At 41.0% G+C, this 21,244-nt stretch overlaps 1 protein-coding gene across 2 annotated transcripts in view; it reads left to right on the forward strand.

Annotated features, from left to right (window-relative positions):
* ABCB7 (ATP binding cassette subfamily B member 7) overlaps positions 1–21,244 on the forward strand; it is a 131,404-nt gene that overhangs the window by 71,997 nt on the left and 38,163 nt on the right. For both annotated transcript variants that reach the window (XM_036412626.2, XM_045572363.1), the window contains 8 exons: positions 13,717–13,849; positions 15,739–16,007; positions 16,864–16,952; positions 17,045–17,132; positions 18,104–18,278; positions 19,389–19,546; positions 20,108–20,271; positions 20,429–20,558. In XM_036412626.2, coding sequence (XP_036268519.1) covers positions 13,717–13,849; positions 15,739–16,007; positions 16,864–16,952; positions 17,045–17,132; positions 18,104–18,278; positions 19,389–19,546; positions 20,108–20,271; positions 20,429–20,558 — 1,206 coding nt within the window. The remainder of the gene's footprint in view (positions 1–13,716; positions 13,850–15,738; positions 16,008–16,863; positions 16,953–17,044; positions 17,133–18,103; positions 18,279–19,388; positions 19,547–20,107; positions 20,272–20,428; positions 20,559–21,244) is intronic.

Genomic DNA, 21,244 nt, shown 5'->3' on the forward strand with positions numbered 1-21,244 from the left:
ACTTGTGAAAGCTGGTTTAAATGCTTTAAAAGTGATGATTTCATTGTGAAAACAAAGAAGGACCAAGTCAATAAAAAAAGTTTGAAGACCACAAATTACAAGCATTATTAGATGAAGATGCATGTCAAACTCAAAAGACAATTTGCAGGAAGATTAAATGTTGCTCAGCAAACAATTTCTGATTATTTACAAGCAATAGGAAAGATTTTAAAGGAAGGAAAATGGGTGTCACATCAACTGAAGGAAAGACAAATGGAAAACTGAAAAGTCATGAGTAAAATGTTGCTTCAATGGCACGAAAGAAAGTCTTTTTTTGCATCAAATTGTGACTGGTGATGGTGGTCAGTGCACATCACAGTGACCACTTGTGGTTGTTCGGTTGTTCTGCCATTTGGTTTATTTGCATATTAGCCTTTTATCATATACACTGAATGGCCAGATTATTTATGATCTCTGAATGCATAATAATCTGGTCACTCAGGGTGTGTGTGTGTGTGTGTGTGTGTGTGTGTGTGTATTTTAGAGGCCTGGTGCATGAATTTGTGCATTGGTGGGGTCTGGTTAGCCTGGCCAGGGGGAGGGGACATGGCAATTGGTCAGCCAGCCTGCCTGCTGGTTGAACTCCTGGTCGAGGGGGAAATTTGCATATTAGCCTTTTATTATTTAGGATATACACTGAGTAGCCAGATTATTATGTGTTCAGAGATCATAATAATCTGGCCACTCAGTGTAGGTTTACCTCTGTCAGGATATGGAAATGTGCCATTACCCCAAATGTGTCCTTTCTGTAACCCATTTGTAGACATTCACTCTCTAGACCGCTAGCTGCTAGATACTATTAATTTATCTTCTACCATTATAGTTTTTTTTATTTTTATTTTTCCGGAAAGCACGTGTATTATATGACCACATTTATACACACAGGCATTTGTCTCAGAAAAATGCAATTTTTGTCCACACCAAACGCTGTGAGCAAAATAAATCCTACTTCAAGCATTTTCCCTTTTAGCAACTTTCAAATATACAACCCAGTATTGCTAACTTTCTACCACTATAGTTTTTTTCTTAAAATATATTTTATTGATTTTGTACAGAGAGGAAGGGAAAGAGATAGAGAGTTAGAAACATCGATGAGAGAGAGTCATCGATCAGCTGCCTCTTGCACACCCCCTACTGGGGATATGCCCGCAACCAAGGTACATTCCCTTGACCGGAATCGAACCCGGGACCCTTCAGTCCCCAAGCCGACGCTCTATCCATTGAGCCAAACCGGTTTCGGCCTACCACTATAGTTTTATCATTTTGCAAATATCATATAAATCAGCGGTTGCCACCTTTCGGATCTCACGGAACACCGGTTGGCGACCGCTGACATAAATAGAATCATATAGTATGTTTACCTTTTGATCTGGCTTCTGTCACTCAACATAATGCTTTTGTTGTGTATCCCAATCATTGAATATATTAGTAGTTCTTTTTTTATTACCTAGTAATATTCCATATTATGGATGTACTAGTTTGTTTATGCATTCACTTACTGGTGGATATTTGGTTTCTATCCTTTGGCAATTATAACTAGAGTTGCTATAAACAATCAGGTACACTTTTTTTGTGTGTGTGTGTGTGTGTGTGTGTGTGTGTGTGTACCTGAATTTTCATTTCCTTGGGATAAATACCTAAAAGAGATTGCTGGGTAAATGTATTTTTAACTGCAAGAAACTGCTAAATTGTCTTCCAAATCACTTTTTATCTTCCCACCAGCAATATATGAAAGTTTCAGTTGCTTCACTTCTGTGCCAACATTAGGTCTTGTCAGTTATATAGTACTACCTATGGTTTCAATATGCATTTCCCTAATGTTAATGGTGTTGAATATCTTGGCATGTGCTTAGTTGTAGTCCGTATAGTCACTTTGAAGTGTCTGTTTAAGTGTTTTGTCCATGTTTTAGTTGGTCTGTTGTTTTTCCCATTGAATTTTGTGAGTTACTTATGTACAGGTTCCCTCATTTTCCCAAAGTAGAGCATTCCTATGAAACCTTTTGTAAGTCAAATGGCATAAAGTGAAGAATATCCTCTGCTATCCCAAAGTTCTCTTTATGCCACTTGATTTTACGAAAGATCTACATTAGTCCTGTAACAGCCTTTTTCATAAAAGTGAAAATCCTCTTAGAATTTCTTTCAGTTGGTGAAATATAGGTACTAATATAGGTCTTTCATAAAAGTGAGGTGGCATAATACAGACATTCAGAAAGTGGAAGATACCTGTCTTTATTTCCTTTATGTCTATAAGCTTGTATTTTTTAAATTCCCTTCATTGTGTCTTACAGAACAAAAGTTTTTAATTTTGATAGGTTGCAGTTTATCATTTTATTTTATGGATTTACTAGGAGCCCAGTGCATGAATTCATGCACCTTGAAAGGACCTGTGGGCTGTGAGGCCCATCCTCCACACCCTGCTGCGTCTGCCAGCAGCCCCACTCCTGCTATCACTGCTTCTTTGCACTGAAGGTGCAGAGCGATTAGGGCCAGCGCCAGCAGCCGGTTTGAGCAGGGTTGGCACCTGCAGTGGGTGCAGGTATGTGGTGGCTGCTGCCCCGATCACCCCTCAGGAGCAGGGGGAGGTAGAGAAATCCTCATGGGCGATCACAGCGAGCAGCTGACACTTGCACCAGCTGATGGCACCAAGCAATCAGGACTGATACTGAGTGCTGGCAGCGGTGCAAGCAGAGGCTCTGGCGCTAGCTGCAGGTGTGAGCAGAGTTGGTGCCAGCAGCAGGTGCGAGTGCCAGGCACGACTGCGATGCACAGGAGCAAAGAATTTTCAATAACTACCAGAGGCTCACCCTGATGACAGCAACTGGCGGGCACCCTGCCTTGATATGGTGCCCCTGTTCACCTGCTCCACCATCCCACCTCAGCTGACACTGCCATATTCTACACTAGGGGTGTCGAACTCAATCAGAGAAGGGGCCAAAATCTAAAATCCAGCCTAAATCGCGGGCCGAATGGTTTACTGAACAGTCATAAACTGTCATTGTGATGGAAACGTAGCGGAGTGCAGTGATGACAGCGCGGTGCGGGCCACATTGCAAGGCCTGGCGGGACGGATTTGGCCCGCGGGCCTTGTGTTTGACACATGTGTTCTACACTCTGTCTCCTGCTGCTGCTAAGAGGTTCAACCTCCTTGCTCTTAGGGAAATACAAATTAAAACTACAATCTACACTAATAAAAGAGAAATATGCAAATTAACTGTTACTCCGCTACACCCACAAGCCATAGCTAACAGCCAATCAGGAATAAGTATGCAAATTAACTCAACCAAGATGATGGCCAGCCATGGAGCTGGAGTAAGTAGGAGGCTTGGGTTGCCCCAGTAATGGAGGCAGCCAAGCTTCCCGCTGGCCCTGGCCTCCAATCAAGGCTACAAAGTTTCAACTATAAAAGATAAATCGATCCAAACAAAAACGGCAGTGGCCATTGAAGCTGGAGCAAGCGGGAGGCTTCGGTTGGCCCTGGGGATGGAGGAAGCCAAGTTTCCTGCCCACCCTGGCCAGCCCTGGCCTCCACTCAAAGCTACAAAGTTTTAATTATAGAAGAGAAATAAATCCTAGATACTTGCTTCCAGCCAGCCTTGGCCTCTGCTGAAGGAGGTGCTGAAAAAAGAAAAAGAAAAAGAAAAAGAAAAAGAAAAAGAAAAAGAAAAAGAAAAAGAAAAAGGAGGGGATGGGACCCTTGGTCTCTGGGGGTTGATTAGGCCAGGATGGGATGGCAGGGCCATTGGGGGTAAGTAGACCAGCAAGGGGGAAGGGGGGCGCCAGTTGGGAGTGAGCAGACTGTCAATGGGGGTCAGTTGGAGGTGATCAGGACAGCAGGAGGGCAGTTTGGAGTGAGCAGGCCAGCAGGGGAGCAGATGGGGGTGGGGAGGGAAGATGGGGGTGAGCAGGTGAGCAGGGGGGGGGCAGGTGAAGGTGAGCAGGTTGGCACAGGGGGCAGTTGGGAGTGATCAGGCTGGGGGGGGACATTTGGGGGTAAGCAGGCCAGCAGTAGGGGGTAGTTGGGGATGAGCAGGCCAGTAGGCAGAGTGGTCAGGGGCAATCAGGCAGGCAAGTGAGCGGCTGGAGCCAGCAGTCCCAGATTGTGAGAGGGATGTCTGACTGCTAATGTAGGCCCAATCCCTGTAAACAGGCAGTAGGACATCCTTCAAAGGGTCGCAAATTAGAGAGGGTGCAGGCTGGGCTGAGGAATACCCATCCCACTCCCCACCTCTGAGCACTAATTTCATGTACCGGGCCTCTAGTGAGATATAATTCTATACCTATTAAAATTGTTTCAAAATTTTAAAAAGTGATGATACTAAATGTTGATGAGGATGCGGATGAACTGGATCATTCATACTTTACCTTGGGACTGTAAAATAGTGCAGCCACTCTGAAAGAATATGGCATTTTCTTAAAAAGTCAATGTACACTTACCATATTACTTAGCAGTTGCACTCTTGGGCATATATTCTAACTATATGAAAATTTATGACCACATGTATGAAAATTTTCATAACACCATTATTTGTAATTAGATGCCCAGTGCACAAAATTCATGCATGGGGGTGGGTGGAGGATGTTTCCCTCAGCCCAGCCTGCACCCTCTCCAATCTGGGATTCCTCTCACAATCCTGCTGGCTCTCAACTGCTCGCCTGCCTGCCTGCCTGATTTCCCCTAACCATTTCTGCCTGCCAGGCTGATCACTCTCTAACCAGTCACATGCCAGCCTGATTGATGTCTAACTGCTCTCCTGCCAGCCTGTTTGCCCCCAACTTCCCTCTTCTGCCGGCCTGGTCTCCCCTAACTGACCTCCCCTGCAGGATTGATCTCCTTCAACTGCCCTCCCTTGCAGGTCTGGTCCTTCCTATCTTTCTTCCCATGCTGGCCTGATCACCACCAACTGCCCTCCCCTGCTTGCCTGATCACCCACAACTGCCCTCCCTTGTAGACCTGGACCCTCACAACTGCCCTCACCTGCTGGCCGTCTTATGGTGGCCATCTTGTGTCCACATGGGGGCAGGATGTTTGCCCACATGGGGGCAGCCATCTTGTGTGTTGGAGTGATGGTCAATCTGCATATTATTAGATAGGATAGAGGCCTGGTGCACAGGTGAGAGTCAGCTGGTTTCCCTTGAAGGGTGTCCTGGATTAGGGTGGGGGTTCCCTTGGGGCATGAGGTGGCCTGAGTGAGGGGCCTGTGGTGGTTTGCAGGCAGAGGCCTTGGTATCTGGAATTTATTTTCTACAATTGAAACTTTGTAGTCTGGAGCAGAGCCAAGCCTCCTGCTCACTCCGTGGTGGCAGCCATTTCTGTTGGAATTTATGTATCTTCTACAATTGAAACATTGTAGCCTGGAGTGAAGGCCTGAGCCAGCCAGGGCTGCAGAAGCTTGCCTTCCTCCATTGCCTGGGGCAACCCTAGCTCCTGCTCTTAAGCTCGATCCTGCCACCATTTCTGTTGGAATTTATTACCTTCTATAACTGAAACTTTGTACCTTGAGTGGAGGCCTGGGCCCACCAGGGTGTTCAGAAAGCTTGGCTTCTTCCATTGCCAGGGTAACTCAAGCCTGCCTCCTGCTCTCTGTGGCTGCAGCCATCTTGGTTGGGGTTAATTTGCATACACACTCTAATTGGCTGGTGGGCGTGGCTGACGGGTATAGCGGAGTCATGGTTAATTTGCATATTACTCTTTTATTAGGTAGGATAGTGCCCAACTAGAAATGAGGATGATCTTCAAGGATGAATTGTTGAAAACTGTTTTTATATTAGAGGATTGGTGTACAAAATTAATACACCGGGGTTGGGGGCTGGGTTCCTCTGCCCAGCCTTTGCTCTCTTGCAATCCAGGACTCCTCAAGGGATGTCTAAGCCACCAGTCAGACATCCCTCTCGCAGTCTGGGGCTCTTGTAGTCCGGGGCTCCTCACTCCTTACTGCCTGCCTGCAGTGGAGGTGGGAGAGGCTCCCGACACAGCTGCTGTACTCCCCAGGCATGATCCCAACTTCTGGCTGAGCGGCACTCCCCCTGGTGGTCAGTGCTCATCATAGCGAGCATTTGTTCTATTGTTAGGTTGATTTGCATATTAGGGTTTTATTATATAGGATGATGATTTTTTTTAACGTTTAATCTTTATTGTTCAGGTTATTACAGTTGTTCCTCTTTTCCCCCCTATAGATACCCTCCATCTGGTTCCCACCCCATCCTCTGCCCTTACCCCCTCCCCACTGTCCTTATCCATAAGTGTATGATTTTTGTCCAGTCTCTTCCTGCACCCCCCACACCCTCTTATCCCCAAGAATTGTCAGTCCATCCCTTTCTATGTCCCCGATTCTATTATATTCACCAGTTTATTCTGTTCATTAGATTTTTTATTCAGTTGATTTTTAGATTCACTTCTTGATAGATATGTATTTGTTCATAATTTTAATCTTTACCCTTTTTTCTTCTTCCTCTTACTAAAGAATACCCCTGACCATTTCATAGAATATTGGGTTGGCAGTGATGAACTCCTTTAGCTTTTTCTGATCTGTGAAGCTCTTTATCTGACCTTCAATTCTGAATGATAGCTCTTATGGGTAGAGTAATCTTGGTTGTAGGTTCTTGCTATTCATCACTTTGAATATTTCTTACCAATCCCTTCTGGCCTGCATAGTTTCTGTTGAGAAATCAGCTGACAGTCATATGGGTGCTCCCTTGTAGGTAATTAACTGCGTTTCTCTTGCTGCTTTTAATATTCTCTCTTTGTCTTTTGCTCTTGGCATTTTAATTATGATGTGTCTTGGTGTGGTCCTCTTTGGATTCCTTTTGTTTGGGGTTCTGTGTGCTTCCTGGACTTGTCAGTCTATTTCTTTTAACAGGTAGGGGAAGTTTTCTGTCATTATTTCTTCAAATATGTTTTCATTATCTTGATCTATCTCTTCTTCTGGCACCCCCATAATTTGGATGTTGGTACACTTGAAGTTGTCCTATAGGCTCCTTACACTATCTTCATATTTTTAGATTCTTTTTTTCTTTTTGCTTTTCCAGTTGGGTGTTTTTTGCTTCATCATGTTTCATATATTTGACTTGATTCTTGCGATCCTCTAGTCTGCTGTTGGGTCTCTTCGTGTTATTCTTTATTTCAGTCAGTGTATGCTTAGTTTCTAGTTGGTCCTTTTTATATCCCCGAGGGTCTCACTAAATTTACCGGCGGTTTCTAGAAGATTCTTGAATAACCTTATAACCATGGTTTTGAACTCTATATCCAGTAATTTGCTTTCCTCCATTTCTGTCATTTGTGACCTGTTTCTTTGTCTCCGCATTTTGGCTGCTTTCCTGTGTTGATAGAGTGGCTTTGTGTGATAGGTGTCCTACAGGGCCCAGTGGCTCAGCCTCCCTAATTGCCTGAGGTGAACATTCTTGGTGTATCCCTTTCGTGGCTGTTTGCACAGTCTTGTTGTAGTTAAGCTTTGAGTGTTGTTGGTATCTCTGGGAGGAATTTACCTCCAGGCCAATTGGCTTTCTGGATCAGTTGTGTCTACTATGGGAGTACTTCTGTTCTGGGGCCACCCTTATCGGGCAAGACTTGCTTCAATGGGGCTTTGGTGCTCACTGAGTCTGCCCCCTGAGTATGTCACTTAAGGATCTAAGGAGTTATAATCTGGATGTTCCCAGTTTGATCACTGGGTACATTGGCTCTTGGATCTCCATTGAGGTGCAAAGTCATACACTGCCTGAGGCCCCCCAGCAAGAGCTATGGAGAGATCTGCAGATTCTTTTTCTTTGTTTGGGTTTTGGAGGTTCCCAGATGAGGTCCAGCTGGGAAGCAATGCAAGCTTCTGTGAGGTTGGGCCTTTTTTGGCCTTCTTCTGACCCAGCTGCAGTTTGTTAGGTAATTTTAAGTTGCGAAGGACCAGGCCATGCATATGCAATAGCCTCTGTGCATAGCTGGGGTGGGGTTGTAAATTGCTGGGGAGGGGTCCCAGGGAATCAACAGGGTGGAGCAAACAGCCTTGCCTTAAGAGTCCTCTGGGTTTCAGTGTCCCATGGTAATCACAGCAAGCACCTCTGAGGGAATGCCTCCCTCATGTTCTGGCCTGATTCCAGACAGTCCAGTTTCCCCCCATATGAGTCTGGGTCTCCAGATTCTCACCAAGAACTGGAGTTCAGAGCAGTGGAGAGCTTGTGTCTCCCTTCCGATTGAAAAAGAAAATGTGTCCTTAGTTGTCAGCCCCTTTCTGCACGTGTGCCTCCATACCTCTGCACTTCTGCACCTCCTCTGAGTTTTAGTGTGCTTTTCTCTTTCCTTTTAGTTGTAGAATTTCCACTCAACCAGCTTTCCTGTGGTTCTGGATGGTGTTCGTTTTGCCTTTTAATTGTAGTTTTGAAGTGGTTGTACAAGGAAGCAAGTTCAGGTGTTTACCTATGCCGTCATGTTGGTTTCTCCTTTGGATGGTAATTTCTTGATACATGCATCATCCTCAGTGAACCTCACGGACATTATGCTGAGTGAAAAGCCTATCTCAAAAGGTTACATACTATTATTTCATGTATATAATATTATCAAAATTAATTAGCTATAGAGATTATCAACAGATTGATGATTCTTGGAGGACAGGGATTGGGTTGAGGCAAGGTGAAATGGGAGTGAATATAAAAGAGGTAGTACAAGGGAGTTATTTTGTGGTGATGGGATAGTTCTGCATCTTGAGTGTGGACATAGATCTGAACATGAGATAACTTTGCATAGCACATGATTCAAAGCACACACACATATATGAATGCACATTTAAAAATGGGAAAACTGAGTTTTATAGTTAACACTAAGGTATCTATATAGTAAGGCTGTGAGTTATGAGAATTGTCTACTAGTTGTAATTACCACTTCATTTCTCACTCAAGTATATTGAAATGCAAGTGCAGGGATGTGGCTGTATTATATACATGTTAAACATTCTTCATGTTTAGCATGTATATAATATGTTATATAGTATTATATCTGAGTCTGTTTAAATTTATCCAAATGACTTTGATCATATTTTACAACTATAGCTATTTGAGAGCATCCATTTTAGGGTACAAAAGTAGTAAAATGTTATGGTCTCTACCCTATATGCTGTTAATATGGCTATGGTATAATAGAATTTCAAGTCTGACTTGGATTTTAATTCCAATTCTGCTACTTACCAGAGCTGAGATATCTCAATTGTAGGAATAATATTCATTTCATAGAATTGTTTTCATTCAGCTCTTATTCAACAATTTTTGAACAGTGCCTAGCACGATATCCAACTCACATAGCTGTTGTTCACAAAATGTTTGTTTTGCCACAAAATGTCACTGAGTTGAGATGGTAGTATATTCACGCACCTATAGACAAAGTGAATCATAAATATTGTATATACTAAAAATGATAAATATTGAGGTATAATCTACAAAAAAGCGGAGTTGGAAAATAGTAAGTTCCAATTGGGCTGTGGTTGTTAGAGAAGGCATCATGATCAGAATGGGATTCAAAGTAGGCTTTGAAGAATGGAGAGTTCTGGAGAGGTAAATCAGGTGGGAGACCATTATAAGCAAAAGCAAGAGCCTGTGGTTATATGGTTATATGGAAATCACAATTGAGAAGTAACCTGCTATTCTATTAGATTATATTTTGGAAGTTAGAAATCTTGAAAGCTTTAAGCAATTTATCCCATAGTGTTACATTCTTAAAAGTACCCCAATATCTGCGGTGTATTTTAATGATATTTCCTTGTTCTAGGACACTTGTGTACCTTAGTTTGCAATTTTGATTTACACAGCTCCTGACTGTTGTAGGTAAATTCAGGCTTGTTGATAATAAATTCTTCATGTTTAACAAAAATGAAAGACATAATAATAAAACATTAACAAGACATGGGTTTTCATTGTTTTGTTAACCCTTATACAATTGTTTTCACATGTCATTAATGTATATGAATTTGATTTCTTCAAATAAAACTTTGGCAGTCTAACCAACTTTATGTTTCTAAATGAAAGTTGTTGCTTTTGATACTATAACTGTACATAGAAATGTGAATGATTGAATGTTTGCCCTTAATATATGAAAGCATTGCCCTAACTGGTTTGGCTCAGTGGATAGAGCGTCAGCCTGTGGACTCAAGGGTCCCAGGTTTGATTCCGGTCAAGGGCATGTACCTTGGTTGTGGGCACATCTCCAGTAGGAGGTGTACAGGAAGCAGCTGATCGATGTTTCTCTCTCATCGATGTTTCTAACTCTGTATCCCTCTCTCTTCCTGTCTTTAAAAACTCAATAAAATATATTTAAAAATATATATATGAAAGCATTATATTCCTAATTTTCATATATTGTGGGGTATTCTCATGGAGAAATAGGATAGTTTTGAAAGTTAGTTTGTTATTTAGTGGATTTTATTTTGTATATGTTTGAGCAAAGGAATCTTTATGAGGCAAATAGGTCTATCACTGTTATTTGGTCTTCCAATAGTGAATCAGCCATACATAATAGTAATTATTTGCTTTTGAAATCCTCTTTGCTGTGTAATTTCAGTTTTACCATTATTTTGGGGAATGAATAAATTTATATGCATGTATTAAGTACCTTTTATATATAAAGCATTGTATTCAACATGGGTAGGGCAGAAAGAGAAATATGATACAGACCATCAAGAATGTCGTAGGAAAGAAAAATATACACAGATAACTACAAGGCAATTTGCCATAAGTGCAATGAGCTCTGTAGGATATCAGATAATGGAGAGAACTTTTTGAGTGAATGATCAGGAATGATTTTATGATCAGGCAGGAGCATTTGAATAATGCACATATTATCCTATCTAACAAAATAGTAATATGCAAATTGACCATACCTCTGCTATACCCACAAGTCATATCTACCAGCAGTGAGTATGCAAATTAATCCAACCAAGATGGCTGTGGTAGGGGGCTTGGGTTTCCCTGGCAATGGAGGAAGCCAAGCTTTCTGCCTGCTCTGGCCAGCTAGGCCTCCACTCAAGGCTACAAAGTTTCAATTATCTTACCTAATAATAGACAAACATGTAAATTGACCATAACTTCGCTACACCCATAGCCAATCAGTGACTATGCAAATTAACCAAAAAATATGGCAGTTAATTTGCATACATAGGTGCACAGTGCCTGTGTCCCAGTAACATCCTGGCACCCAGGTCGCTGTGAGGTAAGGCCTGGGCAGGAGTGGACCCCCCTGCAATCGATTGCAGGAAGCTGGATTACAGGGAGCTGTGGGTCCACTCCTGATTGCAGGGAGCTGGGGGTCCGCTCCTGACCACGAGGCTTTAGTCCTGGGCAGGGCCCAGCCCATGATTGGTGTGAACTACAGAGTAAACACCTTTTCTGACTGCACATTGGCTAAGCTTTCTGTATGCCACTGGTACAATTCTTAGTAACTTGGGTAATATGAATCCAAAAAGGTGATCTAGGGTTTTTCCACCACACTTCTGGAGAACAAAACAAACGTCCGCTGAAGGGCTAAGAAATGTCTTATCCTGCCCTAGCCGGTTTGACTCAGTGGATAATGCCTCAGCCTGCCAACTGCAGGGTCTGAGTTCGATTCTGATCTAGGGGATGTACCAGATCAGGGCCCAGATCAGGGCTCATGTAGGAGGCAACCAATCAAAGTGTTCCTCACTTTGATGTTTCTCTCTGTCTTTCCCTTTCTTTTCCACATTCTCTAAAAGCCAATGGAAACATTTCAAGTGAGAATAAAAAAAAATAATAAAGAAATGCATGTCCTATGAAAGACACATCTTGAAAATGCCTAAAGAAACATCATTTTTTCTTAGTGGAGTCCGTGTTGATGAAAACACCTTGGTGGCTGCAGTGGCTGCAGCAGTGGGGTGATGGAGCTGGTGCCTTCCCCTGATCATCCCAGTTGCCTCCCACAAAGGGTGGCTGGTGGGAGTGGGCCTAAGCCATCAGTAGGACATCCCCTGATGGCTCCCAGTATGTGAAAGGGGGCAGGTTGAGCTGAGGGTCCCTCCTACCCCCATTGCAGGAATTTCGTGCACCGGACCCCTAGTAGAAGATAAATAATTCCAACACAAATGGCGGCAGCCACGGAGCTGGAGTGAGCAGGAGACTTGAGTTGCCCCTGGTGATGGCAGAAACCAACGTTCTGCAGCCCTGGCCTGCCTTGGCCTCCGCTAAAAGCTACAAAGTTTCAATTATAGAAGATAAATCCCAACATAAATAGCTGTGGCCAAGGAACAAGCTGCGGCCAAGGAGCAAGCTGCGGCCAAGGAGCAATCAGGAGGCTTGGCTCTGCTCAAGGCTACAAAGTTTCAATTGTATAAGATAAATAAATCCCAGATACCAGGGCCTCCACTTGGGTCTCCAGTGGGCGTGGCTAGCCTGCAGATCACCACAGGGCCTTCACCCAGGCTGCCGCATGCCCCAAGGGAACCCCCACCCTGATCCGGGACACCCTTCAGGGGAAACCAGCCAACCCCCACCTGTGCACCAGGCCTCTGTCCTATCTAATAAAAGAGTAATATGCAAATTGACCATCACTCCAACACATAAGATGGCTGCCCCCATGTAGACACAATATGGCCACCACAAGATGGCCAGCAGGGGTGGGCAGTTGGGAGGGACCAGGCCTGCAAGGGAGGGCAGTTGGGGTCGATCAAGCCAGCAGGGTAGGGCAGTTAGGGGTGACCAGGCCAGCAGAAGAAGGAAGTTGGGGGCAACCGGACCTGTAGGGAATGGCAGTTGCAGGGGGGACCCAGGCCTGCAGAGGAGGGCAGTTAGGGGTGACCAGGTTTGCAGGGGAGGGCAGTTAGGGGCAAACAGGCTGGCAGGGGAGCAGTTAGGCATCAAGCAGACTAGCAGGGGAGTGGTTAGGGGGTTATCAGGATGGCAGGCAGAAGTGGTTAGGGGCAATCAGGCAGGCAGGCAGGCAAGCAGTTGGGAGCCAACAGTCCTGGATTGTGAGAGGGATGTCTGACTGCTAGGTAGGATTGGGCCTAAATGAGCAGTCGGACATCCCTTGAGGGGTCCCAGATTGGAGAGGGTGCAGGCTGAGCTTAGGGACACACCGCCCTTGTGCACAAATTTTGTTCACCTGTTCCTCTAGTATAATAAAAGAGTAATATGCAAATCGACTGAACGGCATAATGAGCGGTCTCTATGATGCTCACTGACCACCAGGGGACAGACACAACCCAGGAGCTGCCCCCTTGCTGGTCATTGCACTTCGTCAGGTGGATCACTGCTCAGCCACAAGATAGGCTGACCACTGGTGAGCACAGCGACCCGCCTCCACGGCAGTGCTAAGGATGTCCAACTGCAGCTTAGGCTTGCAGTCATGCATCCCCCGAGGGCTCCTGGACTGGGAAAGGGCACAGGCCAAGCTGAGGTGCCCCAACCCCCCCCCCCCCCCCCACACACACACACCAAGTGTACAAATGTCATGCACGACTCCTCTAGTAGCTTATAAATTAATATTAACATTGTGGTCAGTTTGAGGTGTGAATCCTGAAATGACAGCTCTTCTAATGTCAAAGATTTTATCTTTATAAACTGGGAAAATCATTCCAATACTTGAAATAGTTTAATATATAAACGTTCCCATAAATATTAATTTAAGGTTAGTCATTATACTTTTATAAATACATATTTTCATATGATGGGTAATTGCTGCTTTTATGTTTTTAGGCCATGAATATTGTGGTTCCTTTCATGTTTAAATATGCTGTAGACAACCTCAACCAGATGTCGGGACACATGCTGAACATGAGTGATGCACCAAATACAGTTGCAACCATGGCAACGGCAGTTCTGATTGGCTGTATGTGTGATTCTTTGATCTGTCTACAGGTGTTGACTTTCTTCAAGATGGTTTCATTATATTTGGGCAGATGACATTTTCATTACAAACACAATTTAGCATGTTTTATATTGTTTTATGTGAGATTTTTTTTATATGTGGTTTTAAAAATTATTTGTATCATATTTTCCAAAAATTCTGTTAATAATAGTCTCATTCTTCAAGTTTTAGAAAACAATAATATGAAACGAGACATTAAAATTATAGCAACCACTTCTTTTTTTTAATTTTTTAATTTTTATTGATTTTGTACAGAGAAGAAGGGAGAGAGCTAGAGAGCTAGAAACATCGATGAGAGAGAGTCATCGATCAGCTGCCTCTTGCACACCCCCTACTGGGGATATGCCCGCAACCAAGGTACATGCCCTTGACCGGATTCGAACCTGGGACCCTTCAGTCCCCAAGCCGACGCTCTATCCATTGAGCCAAACCGGTCTCGGCTATAGAAACCACTTCTAATACGTTTCTTATAAGATACCTTTAAGAGTGAGGCAAGTTACCGTATTTTTCGGACCATAAGACGCACTTTTTCCCCCCCAGAAGTGGGGGGGGGGGGGGAAGTCCCTGTGTCTTTTGGTCCAAATATAGCCTACAAATATACTTTAAAAAAAAAGTTTTTTTACTTGCCCGGCTCTGTGTGGTCTCTGTGTGCTTGCCGGGCTCTAAAATGGTTCTAAATGCTGCTGTTTACTTTACAGGGTTGATTACATGTGTTTATGACTGTGATGTTGGGTTTTAATGCACATAAAATATTTTAGGACACTATTTGTTTCAGAATCTTTTTTTCTTCATTTCCCTTCTCTAAAAACTGGTGCGTCTTATGGTCCGGAGCATCTTATGATCCGAAAAATACGGTAGTTCCTTCTTTTTTGAACAAATATATTTTTATTGATTTCAGACAGGAAGGGAGAGGGAGGGAGAGATAGAAACATCAATGATGAGAGGGAATCATTGATTTGCTGCCTCCTGCACACCCCACACTGGGGATCGAGCCTGCAACCTGGGCATATGCCCTGACTGGGAATCGAGCGGTGACCTCTTGGTTCCTAGGTTGACATTCACCTGCTGAGCTACACCCAGCTGGGCAGTTTCTTGATGTTTTTATTAGCCGTTAAATAGAAAATAGCTAAATAAGGATTAATTGTTGTGCATTAATGCTTTTGCTTTATTAAATTATATCCAATAGCCATGACACAAATCTACAATTTGTAAAGCAGAGAATATGATGCTTTGTGTCCCCATGCATTTAAAAGGACACTTTATGAGACTTAGGAGGCTTGAATGGGGCCATGCTTTAGTTCAGGGGTAGGGAACCTTTTTTCTGCCAAGGGCCATTTGAATATTTATAACATCATTTGGAAGCCATACAAAATTATCAACTTAAAAATTCACCTGCTATATTTGGTCAAACATTTAGTTAACTCACCCCTAATGCCTTGGGAGGACCAGACTGAATGATTTTTGGGGGCCTATTAGTCCATGAAGTTGATTTTTCAGTATCTAAATTTCATCATTTGTTATTTGGGGGAATTTAATCAGATCAAAAATCTCGACAGATACTGTGTATTTATCCACAATAAGGCCATATGGGCTGTTGTGTATTAAAAATACCTAGTTGGAGAAAAATATTTCAATACCTGGGGCATATAGGGAGAATAACATTGAAAGGGATCCATGTTGGTGAAAAGATTGATACTCACTAAACTAGATGCTTTTTAGATTTCTTCTAGTGTAAGTATTCATTGATGTATTCATTCATTGTACAAATACTTTCTGTGCCTTTATCATTTTTACATTCCTATGATGTTAATGTTTTTATGCCACATTTTTTCTTTTGACTGTATTGTTAGATGGTGTATCAAGAGCCGGAGCTGCCTTTTTTAATGAAGTTCGTAATGCAGTATTTGGCAAGGTAGCCCAAAATTCAATACGAAGAATCGCCAAAAATGTATTTCTCCATCTTCACAACCTGGATCTGGCTTTCCACCTCAGCAGACAGACAGGAGCTTTATCGAAGGCTATCGACAGAGGGACAAGGGGTATCAGTTTTGTTCTGAGTGCTTTAGTATTTAATCTTCTTCCCATTATGTTTGAGGTCACTCTTGTCAGTGGTGTTTTGGTAAGTAAAACAGTTCTCATAACGAGCTTTTACATTCTCATTAGTAGCTATTTAGTACTTGAAGCTATTTTGGTACTGTGTGTCCTTGGTTTGAAAGCACAATACCATGATGCTAGAGGATTATGCAGTATATTAAATTATTTACTACAAGCTTCAAGGGACTGTCCAAAATCTTTATCATGTTGTTATTTTTTTAATTTGATTTCAGAGAGGAAGGGAAAGGGAGAGAGAGATAAAAACATCAATGATGAGAGAGAATCATTGAATTGGCTGCGTTCTACACACCCCCTACTGGGGATTAAGCGCACAACTCAGGCATGTGTCCTGACTGGGAACCGAACCAAACCCTCCTGGTTAATAAGTTGACACTCAACTCCTGAGCCATCCAGCTGGGCTTACGTTGTTATTTTAAAGAGCTGTTCAGTTTTACACATTGATCAATAATTTAGCTGGTGTTTGCGATTTTTGTTAGCAGAGATTTTTGTAGAGAACTTTAGGCTGGTATGCTTAGAATTAGATTATCTTGGTTTCTATTCACCATTCATGACATTTTAGACAATTTCATATTTTTAAAACAAAATGTATATACAGTATATATTATTCCTTTCATGGATCTTTGCACTATTATTATCAACATTTGACAGTAGCATCAGTGTGGCCGGTGCAGTTTGGCTTTCTTCCCTTGTTACCTAACGTAGATTTTCTAAGGTATTTTCTTTCTTCTCCAAAAAATTATTCATTTGTTCACCAACATTTTTTTTTTAAATCTTTTGACTAAAATTTGTTATTGTAGTATATTATAAACTATTTGACAAGAACAGTGACTATTTCTCTTTTCTTCTTTTGCCTTCTTCAGTATTACAAATGTGGTGCCCAGTTTGCACTGGTGACTCTTGGGACACTTGGTGCATACACAGCATTCACAGTTGCAATCACCCGGTGGAGGTAAGGTATTCTCCAGAGGCCAGTCAAGGTTCAGAAATTAATTATGCTTCTTTAACAAACATTTCATGCCTATGCAAATCTTTGTCTTACAGAACTAGATTTAGAATAGAAATGAACAAAGCTGATAATGATGCCGGTAATGCTGCCATAGACTCGCTGCTGAATTATGAAACTGTGAAGGTACTTTTCTTTGGCCTTTAAACTGCACTAAGATTTGTTTTGCCATTTAACTTAATATTTACTATAACTTAGAGCTTCACATTAAGATAGTATTTTTAGGTGTGATAGAATAATAGTACTTTATTATTTTTCTTTTATTTAAAAATTGTCCTTTATTTCTACCTCACTTTTTTTTGTGACACAGAAAGTGATATGAGTATGGTTAGCATTTTGATTCAGAATGAACACTAAGCTAATCAATTTAGCATGTAAGTTCTTGGTTCTCTATCTTTCAGAGTGCCTATCTAAAATTAACAACATGATAAAGATTTTGGACAGTCCCTTGAAGCTTGTAGTAAATAATTTAATATACTGCATAATCCTCTTGCACCTTCTTTTTGCTTATTTGTTAATTTTCCATTTAATAATTATTATTGAATGCCTCTTGTGTACAAAGCACTAAGTTTTGTGTAAAAAATGCTTCATATTTAATCCTTACCCTTCCAGAATTTGTTAATCTACTGAGACAGTTAAAGTAATTATGCCGATGACTATACAAGAAGGCATATTGCAGTGGGGACAGTGACAACTGTCAACTCAAAGTTCCAGGAGATATGGGGAAGGCTTGTGAATGAAGTGCCCTTGATAGCTTTTTTTAAGATATGGGTTTGTCCGACTGGCGTGGCTCATGGTTGAGGGTTGACCTATGAACCAGGAGGTCACTGTTCGATTCCCGGTCAGGGCACATGCCTGGGTTGTGGGCTGGATCCCCAATGTGGGGCATGCAGGAGGTAGCCAATCAGTGATTTTCTCTCATCATTGATGTTTCCATTTCTTTCTCCCTTTCCCACCTCTCTGAAATCATTAAAAATATATTTAAAAGTAAATTAAAATTTTCTGTACATGAAAGTCTGATTAAAAAAGATAATCACTTTAAGAGAAAAAATTCTAATTATACTTATATGTAGTTACTATTTTTATATATTTTGTAGTATTTTAATAATGAAAACTATGAAGCACAAAGATATGATGGATTTTTGAAGACATATGAGACTGCTTCGTTGAAAAGTACCTCTACTCTGGCTATGCTGAACTTTGGTCAAAGTGCTATTTTCAGTGTTGGTTTAACAGCTATAATGGTGCTTGCCAGTCAGGGAATTGTGGCAGGTAATGGATCTGTGGTTTTAATATTCATGGATGTTTTACTTAACCTTACTTAACCTTTATAAATAAAGATTAATGAAATTAATTTGTGTATTAATCTTCATTATAAAGCATATTCAATTTTGTGCTTTAATATCCTTGGAGTATTTTCCTTTTTGTCTCAAAATGTGTTTTCTTGATTGTATAGTAATATGCTTCCTCCCCCCCCCCCCCCCCCTTCATTTGGTTTAGCACTACAATTTTAGCATTGGCTCTCTCATTGGTTGGAATTACTGTATATATATTTTTTGGGCCTACAATCTGTTTGAGGAGTAACTTTTTTTTAGCATCTAAAGTTTCTAATTTCTCTTATTGACCTGAAAATCAATGTAACTAGTGTTTAGTCCAAAGGATTAAAACTCAAGCAATCTTTTCTTTAGAATTACTAGTAACCTTTTAACCTTTCTATTAGTTTTTTATTTGAAAAATATTTCAAAAATTAATAATGTCTTTGCCTCATTTTTGTTACCTACCCGTTCAAGTTAGGATTCATTTATTTACTGTGACCTTAATACATGGTTTATCATTTTTAATCATGATGTGCATTTGCTCCAATTTTTAAATATATACTCTTTAAAATTTCTTTTTTTATATATATATTACAAAGAAACTAGCTTAAGGAGAGATTTTCAGCCTTTGGTTTTTATTCTCACTTAAGCCATATTTTTTTGTGTATAATGTATAGTGTATGAATGGACTTTTCCTATTCTACTTAGCGTATATCAAGTGCCCTGTATTCCTAAATTATGGACTAAAGGGTAAAGGGGGTCAAATATATGGTGACGGAAGATTTGACTTTGGGCATTGGGCACACAGAGCAATATATAATATATAGATGGTATGTTATAGAAATTTACACTTGAAACCTATATATTAACTAATGTCACCCCAATAAATTTAATTTTATAAATGCTTTGAAATTTAAGTAGGCCTAAGAGTTGCTGATTTTGTACACTTTTTATTTTGTACATTTTGAACTGTATTCCAGAGTAATAGACTCTCTCTACTTTAAATTGGAACAGTTAATAACATCTGTAATACCTTTTTTTCTTCTTCTGCCAATTGCATATTAAGGTACCCTTACCGTTGGAGATCTAGTAATGGTGAATGGACTGCTTTTTCAGCTTTCATTACCCCTGAACTTTCTGGGAACTGTATATAGAGAAACTAGACAAGCACTCATAGATATGAATACCTTGTTTACATTACTCAAGGTAGACACCCGAATTAAAGTAAGTAATTTATTTAGTATCTTTTAAAAAGCATGTGAGCTTTGTCCCATTAATAGTATTATTTTAAGGGAATACTCTTACATGACCATGTTAGGAAACCAATTTTGTTTTTGCAGAAATTGAGATTATCATGTCTATTAGGAAATTGTTACGTTTTTACTTCTATCCTTAGAAACCTTATGGTGTTGACAAAGAATATTATGCCTAGAAGCTAAATATTGTTAACTGGAATTATTTGTACTTACACTTGACTTATTTTTTATAATAATGATACATGATGTGCAATTACCTCTTCTTACATCCTCGGCTTCCTTACTCATCCTCCTATCCAGCATTCCTTTACCTCCCTCCTAAAATACTGAAAAAATTAAAGCATCCAGGATTTTTTACCTTAGCATTGAGAAGTGAAAAGCAGGTTTCACTTTTACAAGTACAGGTCTAACTGTACTTATAAACTACCTTCTTCCCATTATTTTCCTTTTTATCTTTGTGAATTAGAAAATTACCTGCATAGTTGTACTCTAGGAAGTAAACTGGCTTTTTTTGTCTCTTCTCTACTAGGACAAAGTGATGGCATCTCCCCTTCAGATCACACCACAGACAGCTTCGGTGGCCTTTGAGAATGTGCATTTTGAATACATTGAGGGGCAGAAAGTTCTTAGTGGAGTATCTTTTGAAGTCCCTGCAGGAAAGAAAGTGGCCATTGTAGGAGGTAGTGGGTCAGGGTGGGTAATTTAGTTATTTATAAAATTCTGCATCATTAATTAATGATTCCCAAATGTAATAGTTTTGCTTTATCAAAATAGAATCAATACTGTTGTAAAACACGGGTTCCCTAATGTCATTAGGAGCTAAATAACTTTTCCTTATATCCAATTTCAGGAAATCCACAATAGTGAGGCTGTTGTTTCGCTTCTATGAGCCTCAACAGGGTAACATTTACCTTGCTGGTCAAAATATACAAGATGTGAGTCTGGAAAGCCTTCGGAGAGCAGTGGGCGTAGTGCCTCAGGTATTTAAATGAAAGAAGAAAATACTTGGGGGAAGATTTACTGGGTTGGTGGCTCTTTTACCAGAATAATTTGAATCCAAGAGTCAATATGTTCTAATTAGGAAACATTAAGCCCTGTAGGTCAAACTCTGTTACCAAAAAGACTGAAAAAAAGTGAGTGGAATGTCTGCATGATGGAAAGATTTTTTTTTTAAGCCTTAGAAAGACAGAGTAATATAGAGGAAAGAGCCAACACTGGTATCAAACAGAACCTGATTCTAACTCCAGTTCTAACCCTTATAAATTCTGTGGTTTTGGCCCTCAGTTTCCTCATCTATAAAACAAGATACTATTTCTCTTATAGGATAGAATTATAGAGATAACATGTGTAAAGCACCAAGCACAACGTTCATTATGCAATTGTTCAGTAAGTGAAAACTATTATTGCAATTTTGAATAGTTTTAGATATAGTAAATTTATAGAAATTACAAAGCAGTTTGGCTGCCAAGGTCAAGTTTGTATGCCATGTTCACCACTGTCCCTTCAGTACAAGCACAGTTCCTGACCCATAGTAAGCATTTAACAAGTATTTGCTGGATGACTTTGCGGTGAAGGGGTGGAGGGGTGGAAGGGACAAGTAAAGCCAAAGTAAGAGTCTAGAAGACAAGAAGGAGATAGCTTTTATAGGACGTGAATTTTTCTTATG

The sequence above is a fragment of the Pipistrellus kuhlii genome, unplaced genomic scaffold, assembly GCF_014108245.1.
Source record: "Pipistrellus kuhlii isolate mPipKuh1 unplaced genomic scaffold, mPipKuh1.p scaffold_m20_p_46, whole genome shotgun sequence".
Taxonomy (NCBI): domain Eukaryota; kingdom Metazoa; phylum Chordata; class Mammalia; order Chiroptera; family Vespertilionidae; genus Pipistrellus; species Pipistrellus kuhlii.